This window comes from Zootoca vivipara, chromosome 6, assembly GCF_963506605.1.
Source record: "Zootoca vivipara chromosome 6, rZooViv1.1, whole genome shotgun sequence".
In the NCBI taxonomy this organism is placed as follows: Eukaryota; Metazoa; Chordata; class Lepidosauria; order Squamata; family Lacertidae; genus Zootoca; species Zootoca vivipara.
The window spans coordinates 14,039,099-14,056,707 of NC_083281.1; the positions used below are offsets into that span (position 1 = coordinate 14,039,099).

The 17,609-nt window shown below is 49.0% G+C and overlaps 2 protein-coding genes across 4 annotated transcripts; both read right to left on the reverse strand.

Moving 5' to 3' along the window:
• Positions 1-1,100: 1,100 nt before the first annotated feature.
• Positions 1,101-7,393, reverse strand: SDHAF1 (succinate dehydrogenase complex assembly factor 1). 2 transcript variants are annotated; one of them, XM_035119360.2, is made up of 2 exons: positions 5,006-7,393; positions 1,101-3,249 (listed from the first exon to the last, which is right to left on the reverse strand). In XM_035119360.2, exon 2 carries the CDS (start codon positions 3,201-3,203, stop codon positions 2,940-2,942), a length of 264 nt encoding a protein of 87 aa, XP_034975251.1. In that variant the 5' UTR covers positions 3,204-3,249; positions 5,006-7,393; the 3' UTR covers positions 1,101-2,939. The 2 variants fall into 2 exon arrangements, with proteins under 2 accessions (XP_034975251.1, XP_034975252.1); XM_035119361.2 differs by having other exon boundaries at positions 4,962-7,393.
• A 132-nt stretch (positions 7,394-7,525) lies between these two features.
• On the reverse strand, positions 7,526-16,377 carry TBCB (tubulin folding cofactor B). Of its 2 annotated transcripts, none has more exons than XM_035120688.2 (6): positions 16,179-16,377; positions 12,949-13,092; positions 11,696-11,792; positions 10,199-10,390; positions 9,075-9,147; positions 7,526-8,272 (listed from the first exon to the last, which is right to left on the reverse strand). In XM_035120688.2, the coding sequence occupies exons 1-6, from the start codon at positions 16,290-16,292 to the stop codon at positions 8,152-8,154; spliced, it is 741 nt and encodes a 246-aa protein (XP_034976579.1). In that variant the 5' UTR covers positions 16,293-16,377; the 3' UTR covers positions 7,526-8,151. The 2 variants fall into 2 exon arrangements, with proteins under 2 accessions (XP_034976579.1, XP_060131433.1); XM_060275450.1 differs by lacking the exon at positions 16,179-16,377 and adding an exon at positions 14,372-15,854.
• Between the last annotated feature and the right edge of the window lie 1,232 nt (positions 16,378-17,609).

The following is a 17,609-nucleotide window of genomic DNA, read 5'->3' on the forward strand; positions in this document are numbered from 1 at the left end:
CAAGGTTCAAGAACAGGCTCCTTCTCCCTCCCTCCCTCCCTCCCTCCCTCGCCAGCAAAGCAGCAGCACCCAGAGAAGGCAAGGGCAGGTGGTCTACTTACATGCAGGAAGCGCGCAGAAACGTCAGCACCGTTCCGGTTGCGGCAGGCCTCTGCCAGCGCGAACTTTCCCTTCCTCCTTCTCAGATAGGCTTATCAATTCCCATTACACCTTTATAGACTTAAGGGTGGTGAATTTCTCAGGCGAGGCAAGCTCACGCCATCTGTAACTTTGGCTGGGTGAGGGGTGGGTTATACCTGAAGGAACGTCTCCACCCCTATAGTTCAGCTGGTACACTGGGGTCCATCTACCAAGAGGCTTCTGGCAGTTCCCTCACTGCGAGAAGCAAAGTTACGGGGAACCAGGAAGAGGGCCTTCTCGGTGGTGGCGCCCTCCCTGTGGAACACCCTCCCGTCAGATGTCAAGGAAATAAACAACTATCCGACTTTTAGAAGACATCTGAAGGCAGCCCTGTTTAGGGAAGTTTTTAATATTTGATGTTTTATTGCTTTATTATTATTAATAACATTCTGTTGGGAGCCACCCAGAGTGGCTGGGGAAACCCAGCCAGATGGGTGGGGGTATAAATAATAAATAAAATTATACAAAGACTTGGGGGAAGTGGAAAGCTGATGAGTGAGGCTGCAGAAGTCAGGGATCAGGACTGGTGGTCATGAATATTAGTGTCAGATCCCCACTTGGCCATGAAACTCATTGGGGGATCTTGAGCCCACCACTGCCACTTAGCCTAACCTACCTAAGAAATAATGAGACCCATGCATGCCAACTTGGCCCCCTTGACAGAGGGATGTAAAACAAATAAATTGCTTTAGCAGTGCAGCACTGAAGTGATCTCCCCAGGGCGCAAGCCTGGGCAGAGGGCATGGAGGTCCTGGGCTGCCGAGAAACGAGCCTGCGACCTTCTGCAGCCAAGGAAGCTGCTCTGCCGCTAAGCTACTTCCCCAATTGATTGCCTTAAATTAGCTTAGGACTCAAACCCATTTTTTTGTGGTTTCCCTACCCCACCTGACCCTGGGACCCCCATGCCCTTCCCCATGTTGTTCAGGAGAGCCCAGCAGCCTCCAGAGAGGCACCATCAGAATGTGAGCGGCTGCACGGCAGTTGCAAGGGGAGAGAAGGAACTGCAAAGGTCATTTCCATGTACTGCCCTTTCATCTATTTATAATCTTAGGATCCAAGCATAAGTCTTTAAGGTGCTGTGGGCCTCCTTGTTAAATCTACCACCCATGTTCCCAAAATTAAATACAAATATGCACACATAGCTAAAGCAGTTTTATTTCAGCTGCTGTGTGATCAACAGCAGTGTTTAGAAAAACACATTTTTAACACAATACCATTTCCCTTTCTTTCCTTTTGCGGGGCCGGGAGGGAGGGAGGGAAGAGATTTTTTCCCCAATTTGCCACTATCTGATGGTAGCACTCGAGGAACAAGTTCTTAGATGAAGCGTTAAATGGTAGCCCAAGAATGACAATCCACTTTCAGTATCTAAACATCGGACCGTTCAAACATGCAGGAGTGATGTGCAGTCAGGAATAAGGAATGAGATGATGCCCTTTGTCTCTTCAGTTAACACCATAAATATTAAGTGGAGAAGCAGTAGCTTAAAGGCTTCAAGCTGCCAAACTGACTCTCCCTTAAAATGCAAAATAAAAAAATTCATTCAGTAGCACCTTAAAGACCAACTAAGTTTTTATTTTGGTATGAGCTTTCGTGTGCATGCACACTTCATCAGATACACTGAAACAGAAGTAACCAGACCCTTATGTATATTCAGAGGGTGGGGGTGATGGGAATGGGTGATGGGCTGATAGGGGTGGTAAACCTGTAGATGACTGTTAACGACTGTTAATGACTGCAATTGGTCTTGGGGGGGGGAGCAAGGGCTGAGGTGCTAAGGAAAGCTTGATCATGTATAATGAGATAAGAATCCTATGTCTCTGTTCATTCCAGGTGGCTCCATGGTTTTAAGCTTGCTAATGAGTTGCAATTCAGCAACTTCTCTTTCCAGTCTGTTTCTGAAATTTTATTTGCCTAAGCAGGACATCTGATCTCTGTTACAGACAAGAGGTCCTCTGCTGTCACCCTGTACAACCCCCCCCCCAAAAAAAAACTACAGTTAAACATTTGCACAGGAATATGGCAGCATCAGTTCCTTCTCCTGCCTTCAGGGCTTGATGTGGATCCTTGCAGCTATGATCTGGTGGAAGTGATTTGGGTGACTGACAGAAAGGCTGTTAGAACAGGGCTCATCCTAAACAGTAATAAAAAAGCAGCTCACAAAGAGCTGTCTGGCAATTTTAGTTTATTCAAATTCCTGCCAAGACAGAATAACCAAGGTTACAAGGAAAAACTGAGAAAGTGGGTTTAAAATGCGTCTACACAGGGCACCTAAACCGGTTCAACCGCCATGTGAGTGTGTTGACGATCTCCAAAACCGAATTCCCAACTTCCACACGGCACGGCAACCCCCAGAGCCTCTTGAGGTGAGCTGCGTCAATCAGACCTGCTCAAAGCATCCTCACATCTGTAGGGAGCAAGTGTTTTTAGTTCAACTATAAAAAGGAGGAGAAAAATGTGATGGGAACAGAATGATTATGTATTTTTGAACTGTGCCCTCAAGTGGCAGCTGTGGGCAGCTCTGGTCAGTCATTTCTGAGAGGGCACCCAGATCTGTATTCCGGGTTTGCTAAGCTCCTGTCCACCCCGTAGCAACTCCCATCTCCCTTGACCACTGGCCATGCTCACGAAGCAACAACTGCAAGGCCACAAATCCCCCACCTGCAATACCAGCTGTGCTAAAATCCAGCAGCTAGGAGAAAGGACCAGTCCATTAAAAACGGGCAGGAAACCCTTTCCAAAAAGTAAAATTCCCGGCTCATCATTCCTCCTGTTCCGTCCTGACGAAGGCACCCATCTGCTTGGTGTGGGCGTCTCTGAGTTGTTCCAGCTGCCTCTGCCCACGCCGGACGAGGTACTCTATAATCATGACATCTGTCCGGGGGATCTGGGCATTTTTCCTGAACTCGGCCTGTATCCGAGGAAGGAAGCCAGGCTTGTCCTTGCCAGCCCGGAGGAAGCTGCGGTAGAGGCCGAGCACTTGCTTCTGAAGTTTGCTGTGGCGGGCCATGGGGCGTTCGGACATCCCTTCTGGTCAGCCAGGGAGGATCACCCAAGGAGCAGAGCAGGGGCTGGGGAACCAAAAGGAGCAGTGTCAGAACAAAAGCTGGTGGGAAAGTTTGGGGGGGGGGGCAAACAAGGCTGGAGGAGGGCGGGAGCCTTTCTGAGAGAAAATCAGCTCTGGGTCCGAGTTCCAAGACCTGCGTCAGGGGTGCCAAATTGAATAAAATATGGGGGGGGGGTGCAAAAAAAATGCACAGATGCGAACTGGCCCACAGAGCAATCTCCGCAGGAGTGAACAGACCCAGGCGAGTTAAACCTTGCCGACCCCTGCTCTACAGCATGTGCAGAAACTGCCTTCTTGACCCTTGGTCTGCCCACTCAACTGGAGCTTGTCTTTGCATGCAGGGCAAGTCCCTAACTCACCGAGGGTTTGAGACCCATCAGCTGCCCTCACCTGATTTAGCTAGTCAGTCGAAGCTGTTTCCTGGAATTGTGGCCGCTGTCACCTGCCGACAGCTTCTAGGAGCGGCAGGTGAGAGCTGAGTGCAGGGTGGGGACCAAAGGCAGGCAACCCCCCCCCCCAAGATTAAGCACTGCAGCCTTAGCAAAAGGCTCCACAGCGAGGAGAATGAAAAGTACAAAATCAGAGGCAGTATGTCTAGTTATTAATGGTCAGCGATGTTTCAAGCAGGGGGGCAGGAGTTATCTTCAGGAGGGAGGGGAGGCTGGCAGGAGCACATGGGCCACCAGAAGCTGCCCACCCCCCAACCCAGTGCCAGAATTACATATAAGCTAAACTAGCTATAGCTTAGGGCCCCACTCTCTTAAAGGTAAAGGGACCCCTGACCATTAGGTCCAGTCGTGGACGACTCTGGGGTTGCGGTGCTCATCTCGCTTTACTGGCTGAGGGAGCCGGCATACATGTGGCCAGCATGACTAAGCTGCTTCTGGCGAACCAGAGCAGCACACAGAAATGCCGTTTACCTTCCTGCTGGCGCAGTACCTATTTATCTACTTGCACTTTGATGTGCTTTCGAACTGCTAGGTGGGCAGGAGCTGGGACTGAGCAACAGGAGCTCACCCCATCGTGGGGATTTGAACTGCCGACCTTCAGATTGGCAAGCCCTAGGCTCAGTGGTTTCTTTAGACCACAGCGCCACCCACTCTCTTGGAGACCCCCCAAAAAATTAAAAGGAAAAAAAACACCTTGGTGTACATTTCAAAAATACAAGATAAAAAACAAATAAAATAAAACCTACATACAGCAACAGTGTTTATTGTTTGAAACAAATTTAAAAATTGTCCAGTAGCACCTGAGAGACCAACTAAGTAGTTCTAGGTATAAGCTTTCGTGTGCATGCACACTTCTTCAGATACTTTTGTGTTGCATAGGCTCCTATGATGTAAGTCATGAGTCCCCAATCATTTTAAGTTAGAGCTTAATAATTATTTCACTATAAATATACTTCTTAATTGTATTTCACTATTAATAAACTTAATTGTATTTCAGTTCAACCATGACTTTGATAAAATACATATTTTGTGATGTGCCAATGGCTTGAGATACCTATAAGGTCCATCAATGACCATATATCCAACACAAAAAACAGCAAAGGACAGCTGGACATATAAACCTAAATCCGGCCCTGCCCACCCCCCCGACCCGACGCCACTCGGGCGTGGCAACAGAAACAGCCCCCAATTCTCGTGGCCTTGAAGCGACCGCCCTGAAAACGCAGTTCGAGAGGACCTCCCGCCGCCGCGCCAGGGGCCTGGTTACCCGGCGCCTGACCCGCGATCCCGCAACGCTCCCCGCCGAAGCACCTCTCTCAACGGCTCCACCGTTCCATCCGGACTCCGGCCAAAGGAGGGGATCCCGCCTCTGTGCGTCATAAGCCGTAGAACGTTGACACTGCCTCGCTTCAAAATCTCGCTTTCCATTGGCTCGTCGCTCGCAAGGGGGCGTTCCCAGGAAGTTCCCGGCCGCTGCTGGAAGCCACGTGGGCGGGGAGGCCGAGCGTCTTTGTCCTTAAGAAGACCCCAAGGAAGGGCAGGCGATCCCCAACCCGAGAAGGTGCCCCAAAGGGGGCTCCACGTTGGCGATTGTATTTGGACTCACTGACTGGGAGTGAATGGAAGCTCGTTTTAACTAGAGCTTTCCGTTTGAGCCGAGCCGGAAGGAATGCCTCGTCTTGCAAGAAATTTATTTTGTTTTGAAAAAATAGTGAGTGTGCATGTGCGCTGATTGCGGTTCCCCTATCCGCTGCTCCAGCTGTAACCGCAACCTAGGCTTGATTAAGGCAGGGGAGTTAAAGGCTTCGTCCCTGGCGCGCCCCAAACGACCTGCCTGCCCCCTGCATCCGCTAAATAATTGTTCCTGTAGGTCTTGGAGGACCATACGGAGAGCAGCCCATGTTGCTTCAGACAGAGATAGGGAAACTGTGGCCTTACATATACCCAGGGCCGGTGCTATCACAGAATTGTACAGCTGGGACCACGAGGATCATCTAGTCCAACCCCCTGTAATGCAGGGCTCTTTTGCCCATGGTGGGGCTTGAATCCGTAAGTCTCACGTTCTACCTAGGGTGCAGTACTGACCTTTGAGGGGCTGAGTTTTTATACAGATTAGTTTTTGTTTATCCTACGAATTTCTGATCATATTTTACTTCTACATTTTGAAGAATTTTTATCATTTCTACAAGATGGGTTTTTGAAATTTGAAGTTAGTGATTTCCCTAAGGCACAAAATAGCCTGGCACCAGCACTGCATACACCTCCTCTCAGCCAACTATGCTGCCTGGCACTGACAGGAGGTGGGAGCCCAGCGTCGGGGGGGGGGGGGCAGATGTTATGGTTTAAGGGAAAGTACGGTAATTCTCAGAATGAAGTTGCAGGACTTGGGAGAGGCAACAGTTCAGGCACTGTTCACTTGGTGCTCCCCACCACCTGCCCCCCTGACTTCGCTTCAAATGCACCAAGGCCGCCTTTGTTAAGAAGGCTAATGACACGTACTCCAAACTTGTTTCCAAAACAAATGTATAGCTTTGCAGCTTGATGGCTTTAAGCAGCAGATTGGGGGTTGTTGTGTTTTTAAAATCCACTCATTTTTGAGGAAGAACTAGAACAGGGAATATGATTACTATCATAGTAATCTATGAAAGGCAGTATACTGTAGTTTGAGCCCACTATCTAACCTTCCCAGGCAAGGGACACAAATATATAGAGTAGGTATTTTGCAAGCTTGCAGAATGCTGCAGCCACAAGATAGAGGGCTTAAGTTTTCACTCACGTTCTTTTTTGCTCAACTACATGAAAAGCTCCCCCAATTACTACTGCACATTTATCCAGCCCAGCCGTGAACGAGATGCAACAGCACCCTCCTAAATGACGTGGCCTTTGACCACAGAGCTTGAGATTTGGGAAGGGCTGGGAGAGAAACCAGGGTGAACAAAGGAGGCGGGAGAAAGATGAGTCGGATGATGAGCAAAGGAGTTGAGTCCTGGGCGATGAAGGATTTTGAAGGGAAACAGGACCAGCTGAGCCAGACTGAGGGATAGCGTTACCGGCTGAGGGAGGAACAGGCTGTGAAGATGAGAAAGGAGAGCAGCAGCGGAATTCCACTTATGCGGAAGGATAGAGTGAAAGCAGCGCAGGGGGCAGATAACTAGCAGCTTGAAGCAGATGCAGAGAAAATCAGTGTTAAGTGCTTAAGGAGAGGGAGAATATTAGCAGATGCTTCCCTAGAAGAGCAGAAACAAAGCAGTCCTTGCAGTCAAGGCAAGAGAGGAGCTGAGCATGGAGATCACACTAGAGCAGGCATCCCCAAACTGCGGCCCTCCAGATGTTTTGGCCTACAACTCCCATGATCCCTAGCTAACAGGACCAGTGGCTGGGGAAGATGGGAACTGTAGTCCAAAACATCTGGAGGGCCTAAGTCTGGGGATGCCTGAGCTACGTCCTATGTCCTGCACTAGAGGCAGGTTGGGGAATCTGTGGTGGTCCTAATGAATGCTGGACTAAAACTCTCACCCACCACGGGCCGTGCTGGATGGGGCTGATGGGAGGCCACATTGGTACCAATGGGTCACACCCACCCCACCAGTATTTGTAATATTTAGAGGCAGGGGGAGAAGAACCCAGTGGCACTGCTACACAAGGTTTCCCTCCTTGCACAAGGTTCCAGGTTCCATCCCTGGAATCTCCAGCTGAAGTGATCTGGAAAGCAAGGCAAGGAGATCCAAGGATCTGGAGAGCTGCTGCAAGACGACCTCCCATACCTCCACCCAGCCGGGATCCCCAGGATTTTGGCGTGCAAGATGGAAGAAGCTCACACAGAAGCAGCACTCGTGTCTGGAATGTATATATTCCCACCAACTTTTTTAATTTATCGTATTCACATAGCATCGGCCAGCAGCACAAAAAAAAAAACAAAAACAACTTTTCACAACGGGGAAAAAATGCATGGTCATAGAAATGTCTGCATTTACTTTAAAAAAAGCAGGAAGGGTCTTGTACAAATCTGCTCAGAGGTTCTCTTTTCATCCTGCTCAACTAACTGCTTCTGCAACCAGCAGGCCTTACTACCGGGGTGGCGTGGGGTGGGGGAATCAGGAGCGACTTTGCTGCCACCCCCAGGCCCCACCCCTTCAAGGATTGCTACAACAAGGCAAGGGCACTCCAGTTTTCTCTGGGTTAACTGAGCCGGCAAAGAAGGGTGTGAATGTGAGAAAAATCATGGGGATGTAGCATCTTCACGGAACAGACGAGACACAACCAGGAGAAAGGGAAGGGGGGAAGGAAACCACCAACACAAGTCGAAGAACACACAGCGGCTTTTCGCGCCTTCTCCCTTTGGCTTGCTCAAGTGACCTCGCACATGGGATCAGAGCGCAACAGCCAGCCATTAACAGAGGCCGCATGGCGACCCGCTCCGCTTCCTTCAGCCACCCCTGCACCTCTTCCTCTCCCCGTCACATTTCGTCATCCAGGCCATAGTCCACCACTTCCGGGAAATCCCCCACGGTGACGAAGCGAGGCTTCACGAAGGCGCCGTACTTGAGCTGGCACTCAAAGTACTGCTTTCCGTTGACGCTGCCAAGGAGAGGAAGAGCAGGAGAGAGTCATACACAGGCTGGGGGGGTTTCCAGGGACAGCGGCCTGAGGAGAATCCCAGCTGGTCAAAGGGTGGCCTAAGCCCCAATCCTCAGCATACGCCGCTGACTTTTTTTTTTTTAAAGGAATGCTTCTGCACCAGGGCAATCTACATTCTGTGCCCTGTATAAATTATAGGAGTTTCCTGTTTTGCACAGTTTCTTGCTCTGCATTATTTATCCTGCTCCTGCCATTTTAAAAATCTTTAAAACAACTATTTGACTTTTAGAAGTCATCTGAAGGCAGTCCTGTTCAGGGAAGGTTGAGATTTTACTGTGTTTTTGATATTTTGTTGGGAGCTGCCCAGAGTGACACCCAGAGTAAAATATTATTATTTTACATTTCAAAAAAATATTTATTCTTGTTTTGCTGGCTATTAAGAAGGGGCGGGAACTATGCAGGACTCTGACATTCTGCCCCCAACCGCTGGAAATGTTATTCAGTCAGCCCTTCTGACAGAATTCTGTACCCAATACAACATTCTGCACTACAGAGGAAGACTTGAAGCAAACTCAGACTTGTTTTTATCTTTCTGAGGCAGCCTAAACTGCAGACTGCCTTTAGACGTAGACATAAAACATGTGCAGACAATGTGCCAGAAGTTAAGGTGGGAATATGCTGATGCTTCAATGTGAAGCTATGAAGCTACCAGAGCCACCCAGATCCCATTATGACCCACTTTGGGGGCCTAGGCTAGGCAGAACTGCACAGCAAGAGACGTCAGGTGGAGGGAGCGCTTTACCTTCCGTCGTGCTTCCCCACAGGCTCATCATACTTGATGCCGACCCAGTAACCAGGCTTGAACTCCGTTAAGCCTATGGAGAATAAAGGAAAGGTGGAAAGCTTACAATCCTAAGTCAGGCACAAGTGCAATGGGCCTTACTTCCAAGGAAGCGTGCTTTGGACTATAAGTCTCACTGGGACTTGAAGCAACTTATCTGTTTTTGCAAGGAGGGAGGGACACTCATAATCCCTGTTCAAGCTGAAAAGCACCATCAAATTTCATAGAATCATAGAGTTGGAAGGGACCCTGAGGGTCATCTATGTTGGATATTCTCTCTCTGTGTGTGTGTGAATCATTTGTTCCAGAAACAGAGAAGAACAGAGAAGAAGCTTCAAGAAGCAGAAAGCTGGAGTTTTTTGTGTGTGTGTATGGAAGGACTTTATCTATGGGAACTGTTCTTTGGACATGCGCAGTGTGACAGGAATTACTGATAAAATGGTTCTGTTGTAACTTGTCTTTTGCTTGCGTCTTGCAGTTAAGAGAGAGAGTGTCTTGGACTCTTGCTGGACTCTAAGCATGCCTTGACCATGGCAGTAGTGAATGTCTGTATATATTTCCTACCAATAAGGTTTTATGCCTGTTAAGTAAACCTCTACACTTGACTGAATCTTTATGGCGTCCATGAGTGTTTATTGCCTACTGTGTGTACGTTCAACCCCGAAGACACTTCCAAGGATGGAGCTGCGTTGAGATGTAACTCTGCTGAGTGTGGATACTGACACACACGCACAGCAAAAGTGATGCCAGACAGAATCCTACTAAATCATCCATCAGAAGTTGATGGATTGATCCAACAAATCTAGTCCAACCCCTGCAATGCAGGAATATGCAGCTGTCCCATATGGGGAATCGAACCTGCAAACTTGGTGTTCTCAGCACTGCGCTCTAATCAACTCATCTCCCCAGTGGTGCCAAATGTGTTAACAGAATTTTTCACTTTTTTATAAAGCAAAACCAAATAAAACTTCAAACTGCTCCTCACACTGGTTTCTGCACCGTATTTTAAATGCCCCCCCTCCAATCACTACAAAGTGATTCTCTTCTACAGTGCAGGAAGTAGGGACATGAGCCCAGGTACTCACCAACGTACATCACTGTCCCTCGTTTGTTGGGCTGCCCTGCTGCCCGCACCTCACACCTTGACCCCACGGAAATGGCTTCCGCCAGGGCCTTCTCCTCCACCAGCTTCTGCTCCCTCTCTGCTTCCTTCTTCATCATTTCTTCCGCATTGTAGTGCCCCAGCTTACTTGTTTTCATGAAGGAGCGTGCTGTATCTGCAGGACACAGACAGTGGCGGGAATCCGTTCAAAAGGAGTAAACTCGCTTCTCTTCAAGCAGCAAACAGGAAGCTGAGCTCCCCCAAGAAACACTCAGGCTGAAACAAGGCAATCTACAACGGTACCTGTGAGCCCTCTATGAATTAGTTCACTCAAGTTCACTCAAGCAGAGGTCTATCTAGCCCAGCAGCCCGATCTCAGTGTGGCCAACCTGAATGGGAAGCTCACAAGCAGGGCCTGAGCACAACACTTGAGATTCTCAGCAATGCCACAAGACATGGAATCTTAGAATCACAGAACTGTAGAGTTGGAAGGGACCTTGAGGGTCATCCAGTCCAACTCCTTGCAATGCAGGAACAGATGGCCATGATAGATGGCCATCCAACCTCTGCTTAAAAGCCTGCAATGAAGGAGAATCCACCACCTCCTGAGGGAGACCGTTCCATTGTCAAATGACTCTTACTGTCAGAAAGTTCTTCCTGAGGTTTAGTTGGAATCACCTTTCTTGTAGCTTGGTTTGAGTCCTGCCCTCTGTAGTAGCAGAAAACAAGCTTGTTCCCTCTTCCAAGTGACAACCCTTTAGATATTTGGAAATTGCTATACTATCAGTCTTCTCTTATCCAGGCAAAGTAAAGGTAAAGGAACCCTGGACTGTTAAGTCCAGTCAAAGGTGACTATGGGGTTGTGGGGCTCATCTTGCTTTCAGGCCAAGTGAACCGGCGTTTGCCCACAGACAGCTTTCCGGGTCATGTGGCCAGTAGGACTAAACCGCTACTGGCACAGGAGGACCGTGACGAGTGCCAGAGCACACGGAAATGCCATTTACCTTCCTGCCGCACCAGTACCCATTTATCTAATCACGTTGTCATGCTTTTGAACTGCTAGGTTGGCCAAAGCTGCGATAGAGGAACAGGAGCTCACCCCGTCGCATGGATTTGAACTGCCAACCTTCTGATCGGTCGGCAGTTCAAATCCCCGTGGTGCAGTGAGCTTCTGTTGCTCTGTCCTAGCTTCTGCGAACTCAGCAGTTCGAAAGCATACCAGTGCAAGTAGATTAATAGGTACCACTGCAGTGGAAAGGTAAACAGTGTTTCCATGCACTCTGGCACTTGTGACAGTGTCCCGTTGCACAAGAAGCAGTTTTCTGAACCTCTTTCAAAGCCATCCAAGAATGTGAGCAGCTGGAACCCAAAAACACAAATGAGGAACCAGTTTCAAGAACCTAAGATACAACTGATGGGATTATACAGATTCTTTTCTTTCAAACACAGATTCATTTGGGACACTGCCATCAGCTCTCACCTCTTCGCTTGTCGTATTCATCATCGGTTATCTCGAATTTCTCCACGTTTGACACATTTTCATATTCCCCGATGGTTGCACCACTCGTGTCAATAACCTACAGGCCCCCAAAACACAGTCATTTTATTTATTTTTTAAATGCAGAAGCAAAAGAGGAATTTCTAAGCTTTTTTTTTTAAGGCATTTGTTGACACCAATTGCAAAGGGTTCACAGAGGGCCACATGCCACATGTTTCATTCCATCTTTTTTTTATTAATAAGGATTAAATTTATATATGGAACACAGTGACACAGTTACTACTAGGAATAGACCCCACTATGGAAAATACTCCAAAAATTAAGAGGTCACATAATTTAATTATTTGCAGTGTGGCACCAATGTGCGTAATGCTGCTCAGATCAACATTAAGCAATGGAAGAGAGCAGGGTCCCCATTCCCATGGAATGTGCAGACTACATTTCAGTAGCCAGGGAACCTCACTTTCCTCACCCACTCACGAATCCTTTGTCAGAACCCAGCAATCTCCATAGTCTACTGCAAACAGGACCAAGTGCATGCAACTGAAATAAATGCTTATTCTTCCCTATTCCCTCCCCCCACTTCAATTTCCCTCCCCTGTGTCCATTTCTAGATCATAAGGACCCTGGATTGTGGCAGGGACCTGTCTTCCCAATCTTTACAGAGAATGATATTTTTAAAATTTTGTTTATTAACATTTACTAGCAACACCAGTAGACCGCCCTTCATCACATCATTCTGATCACAGGGGGGTTGCCAACATATTAAAACATACAGCAAGCACTTAAATCAAATCCAAACTCTTCTAAAGACACACTGAATAAAGCTCTCATTTCTAAAAACAGGTTAGTGTATGCAGCAGCATAGAAGACCTAAAGCAATGGCGGCATTTGCAAATTTATCGCCAGTGCATGGAAGTGAAATGTTTTCACTTGGCATTGGAATCTCATCAGGGCCTCTGCCATCCCCAGCTTTGGGGAACAGTACTATAAAGGGAGAGTAGGCCCTTGACGGCACATGTCTGACAGTACATTGATGCTGCTATATAAATAATAGGGGGAAACAGAAGGACAACAGAAATCAGAAGGCGGCTTCTTATCAGAAGCATAAGAGGCCCTGACACAGCCCAGGCCCCAGGCCAGCTCCCCCCAATTTCTTGTAATAGCAAAAGTATTACGAGGAGAGCCTCAGACAGCATCCTCTTGATCCAGGGAAGAACCAGCTCAACACTCACATGAATCCTGCACCCGTCGTCGATGGGGTAAGACCCCAGCAAGGCCTCGTCGCTGTCGAGTTTCATCACAAACTTGTCATCTGGAGTATAGAGCTCAAGGTCCATGCATGATGCCGGACTTCCCACAACCAGTTCCAGCTTACACTGTTCAGACAGAAGCACGGGGCAGAAGGGGAAGAAGAGTATTTGTCACCGGCAACAGATGATGTGAAATATCCCACCCCTCGCTCCGTGCAGGACGAACCACAACAGTAATGTAACACTAATGGGACCAGTCGTGTTTGTGACCTCTAGTGATGGGGATACGTCAAGGCATCTTAGTAGGGACTGTACAAAAGATGCTTTCTGGCCTGCCAGTTGTCAATCTGAAGCTCAAAAGAGACAGACAAAGAGGTGCCTGTGGCAATAGAGTGTGCAGGCCCAGCACTTTATGGGGTGGGATTGCCTACCCAACCCCTCAATTACTTCACAAAATAGCTCTGCAGAGAAACTAGTTGCTGACCAAGGCTCTACACCCTCTGAGCAAGAAACTGGTCTCCTCTCTGTGATCCAGCCTGCACAGCTCCCAGCTCAGGGTGCCAAGTAGGGTATAGTGACATTCCTGACATAGGTGGGGACTGCAAAACAGCATCTGAGTGGAGGGAGGGGAAAGCGTGGAACAAGCTCCATCCTTAAATTGTTGCACTAGTTTCTCACTGCCAGGGCAGAAAAAGAGATGCTAGTGGGAAACAAAAGGCAGAATTTGGCACAAGGCCACATGCTGCAACCATGGGGGGAAGGGGAGAGAAAAAGAGCTGGTTGGCCAGCTCACTCAGCTGGGCACGGGTTGCCAGCTGCCAAGCTGCAGTTAATCCCAGTTTGGATGTGTTGCACAAAAGGATTTTTGTTATTGTTGACACAGGCCTGTTTGCTGGGGGCCATGGCTCAAAATGGGGTCGAGTGCTGTTCTGTTAAGGACACCCCCCACCCCACCCCCAAAAAGGCAGAAGCAAAGAGAAGCAAGTTTGGAACTCGAAGCAAGCAAATATAAGGTGTTTTTTCCCCGGGACGGTGGTGGGGGGTAGATGGGTGGAAGAAAGCATCAGCTTTCCAAGCAAGAGCAGGAGTCAAGTCCAATGACCATCTGTACCCACATGCAATGGGCGTAAAGGGCATGCCATGCAGCTCAAAATCTAGCTGCAAACCCTAAACCCACATTCCCACAGGGAGCTGATTCTTCCACAAGGAAAAATCCCATTTGACGCTGGGTGGGCAGCGCAGAAATCTACCTTGACGTGCAAGACCTCTAACAAGCAGCCGCAGCTCTCTGCATTCCTTTGGTACACCATCACACGTGCTTGTAGCAATCCTGCTGCCACCGCAAACCCATTCGGCATGGAAGCAAACAGGCCGCGCCACTGCCAGCAGTGCAGGAGTCGCTTACCCCAGGTCAGGGCACCACCCCGTCCATGCCGGCTTCCTCTCTAGGGAGCCTGCAGGTGCCGCTGTGTGAACAGGCCAGACGGCAGGCTAGAGCAATGCAGCATAGCAATTCAGAAGATGCTCCTGGCGGCAGCAAGGGGAGCCCTGAACCACGCCAAGTGTCTCTCAGGACAAAGACAACAGGGACAGATGCATTAAAGTGGTCTCAGCACACCCACCCCAAATCAGCGGAACTTCAGGGCCCCTCGATATTTTTAATGCCCTTGGCAATAATTCCCCCCCCCAGAAATGCACCTTTGTTTGGAATTACAAGAGGGGAGAATGGGAAAGTCTGTGCCAAACTCAACTGTTGTGAGAATCCCCACTTAATTTGTAAAGGCGAGAACTTTTTTTGGGGGGGGGGTTGGGGATATGTCATGCTCCTGGAGGAAGGGGAGGAAAAGTCCAAACTCTGATGGGACAGGGGGAATTTAGATTACTCTAAGTCCATTTCCGAGAGGGGGACGCACCCCTCTGAACTGTGTGCTGGGATGTGTGGAATCCAGCTCATCTTGGGGGGAGGAGAAAGGATCCTTCTTTGATACCCCCACCCCACTTTTTAGTGGAAAGGAGGCTCCCCTGGGAAGGCTGTTTGTAGTGAACAGATTGCTTACAAAAAAACTAAATGGTCGCCCATTTTCCAGTATAGATTCAGGGTGGAGAAACACATAGCAGAGGAAAGGAGGCAGGCAGGCAGCCTGGGTTGCATCTGGACTAGGATCCCCCCCCCCCCGCCCAAGGCAATTTCCCAAAGGGTCATAATTCAGTTCCCTTTCTTGTTATTATTTGGGAGTGGGGGTGGACAGGGGAGATGAGGGATCCCATTAATTTCTGCTTTTCATGAAAGGGCTGGTGAGGTGCTGTCAGGGCCGGATTGAGGTTTGATGCGGCCCCAAGCTACTGAAGGTAATGGGGCCCTTTCTACGTCCAGCTGTCCTTTGTCAACAACAAATGGTCGCTGTTTTTTGTGTTGAATAGATGCTGGACCTAATAGGTATCTCAAGCCATTTGCACATCACAAATAGGAGCCTACACAACACAAAACGCTGTTGCTTTATGTAGGTTTTTTGTTTTTAATCTTATATTTTGGAAATGTACATCCAGTTTTTTCCCTTTAAAATTTTTGGGGGACTCCCAAGAGAGTGGGGCCCTGAGCTATAGCCCTGGCTGTGCTGTTTCTGTTGCAATAACAGGCCTGCCTGTTTCCAATACATCTTCTACATACATGATGGCGCAGAGAAGAACCCTCTGGCTACTTATTTGTTTTCTATACCGCCCTATACCCGAAGGTCTCAGGGCGGTTCACATAAAATATCAAATACAGTAAACCTAAAATCAAAACAAAACCAACAACCCAATAAAAAAACCCCCAAAGAGCCAGCATTTTTAAAAAGGTTATAGGCTGTTTTCATCCTGCTAAAAGCTGGATCGTTTCTTAACGATCGTCCCCCCCCCCTTCGCCCCGCGCACGTTTTGAGCAGCCCCCGTTTCTAATAATAATAATAACAATAATAATAATAATAATAATGCCATTTTCTTTGGAAGGGGGATCTCCTCAGCAGCCCTCTTTTTAACGGGGGAGGGAAGGCCATGGTGGGGAGAGGGGGGTCTCCTCCCCTTTTCTTTGAGAGAAGGGGGTTGGAGAACACGTGTTCTTTTCAGACACGTGTGTGCGCGTCTCCCCGCTTCCCATCCTTCGCTCCCCCCCCCGAGGGTCCCATGGGGGAAGACGATTGGGGGTCCCTCTTGTCCCCCCCCCGCCCCCTCACCTTGAACTCGGCGAGGGTGAGCCCCCGGGCGTATCTCTTGAGGGCCCGGAAGGAGTTGAGGGTGCTGCTGATGGATACGGACACCACCGCGGGGGTCCCCGTCACGACGCTCATCCCGACCCGGCTGCCCGACCCCCTCGGACAGAAGAAACCGCCGCCGCCTCAGCCGCCTCAGAATCCCCTCACGGGCCGCTCTCGCCGTCCGGCCAATCAGCCACCGGCCGCTCCCTCGGCCAGCCAATCGCCCCGCGCTCGGTCCGCCCCCGTGACGTTCCTCGCCAATCAGAGTCCGAGGCTCGCCACCACGCACGAAGAAAAACGCAGCTCAAGCTTTCGTTTTTCTTCCCTTCTCCTCACCGCCTCTCTCTTATCCGTGAAGCCCGAGCGGAGAATTCACCAGTAGGAAGCTGGGATGTTTCCAGAGTGGCCAATGGCAAGGGGCGGTGCGGAAGCGAAGGAGGGGGCTGAAGCCGGCTGGAAGTGAGGGCAAAGCTCCTGGCGGAGCATGTACGCAGTGCATTGCTGGTAGGCAGGCAGGCATTCACCGATGGGGAGCGGAGGCAGTGATGGGGTGGAGTGGGGGGAAGGTTTGTAGTACTACCGGTAGTAGTACTTGTCATAATAATACTAATAGTACTAATGGTAATGGCAGGCAGCTTTTCACCGATGGGGAGCGGAGGCAGAGGAGGGGGAGGTTTGTAGTACTAGTAGTATTAGTAGTACTCGTAGTAGTAATACTGCGAGTACTACTAGTACTAATAGTAATTGCAGATCCCAATTTTGCTCAGGCTCAAAAACATAGACTGTTGAAATGGAATATCAGTAAGCTGGCAAGGTGGGCTCAGACCAAATATGCCCAAAGGCAGGGGTCAGCAACCTTTTTCAGCTGTGGGCCAGTCCACCATCCCTCAGACCATGTGTTGGGCCGGACTATTTGTTTTTTTGGGGGGGGGGAATGAATGAATTCCTATGCCCCACAAATAACCCAGAGATGCATTTTAAATAAAAGCACACATTCTACTTATGTTAAAATACCAGGCAGGCCCCACAAATAACCCAGAGATGCATTTACCTCAGTTTATGAACACCTCGGTTTACGAATTTTCGGTTTACGAACGCCGTGGACCCATCTGGAACGGATTAATTCACTTTCCATTACTTTCAATGGGAAAGTTCGCTTCAGTTTATGAACGCTTCAGTTTATGAACAGACTTCTGGAACCAATTACACCCATGCTTCGGGTTAAGTACGCTTCAGGTTGTGTATTCCGCGTACCCGTCTGGAACGGATTAATCCACTTTCCATTACAGTATATATATAAAAATGTAAAAAAGGTGAAACTGTGAGCTCCACTTTTCTCCGAAACCGCTTGACCGATTGTCCTGGAATTTGGACACAACGGTCCATGCCACTACCCGAGTGTTTGCACAA

Bases quoted from the DNA above. Each gene is read 5' to 3' on its own strand.
- SDHAF1 (XM_035119360.2), bottom strand. From the start codon at position 3,203: ATGTCCGAACGCCCCATGGCCCGCCACAGCAAACTTCAGAAGCAAGTG.
- TBCB (XM_035120688.2), bottom strand. From the start codon at position 16,292: ATGAGCGTCGTGACGGGGACCCCCGCGGTGGTGTCCGTATCCATCAGC. The intron at 11,793-12,948 runs GTGAGTGTTGAG...GGGGGCCTGTAG, and splicing joins ACGACGGGTGCAGGATTCAT to GTTATTGACACGAGTGGTGC. The intron at 8,273-9,074 runs GTAAAGCGCTCC...TCTCCTTGGCAG, and splicing joins GTGGGGAAGCACGACGGAAG to CGTCAACGGAAAGCAGTACT.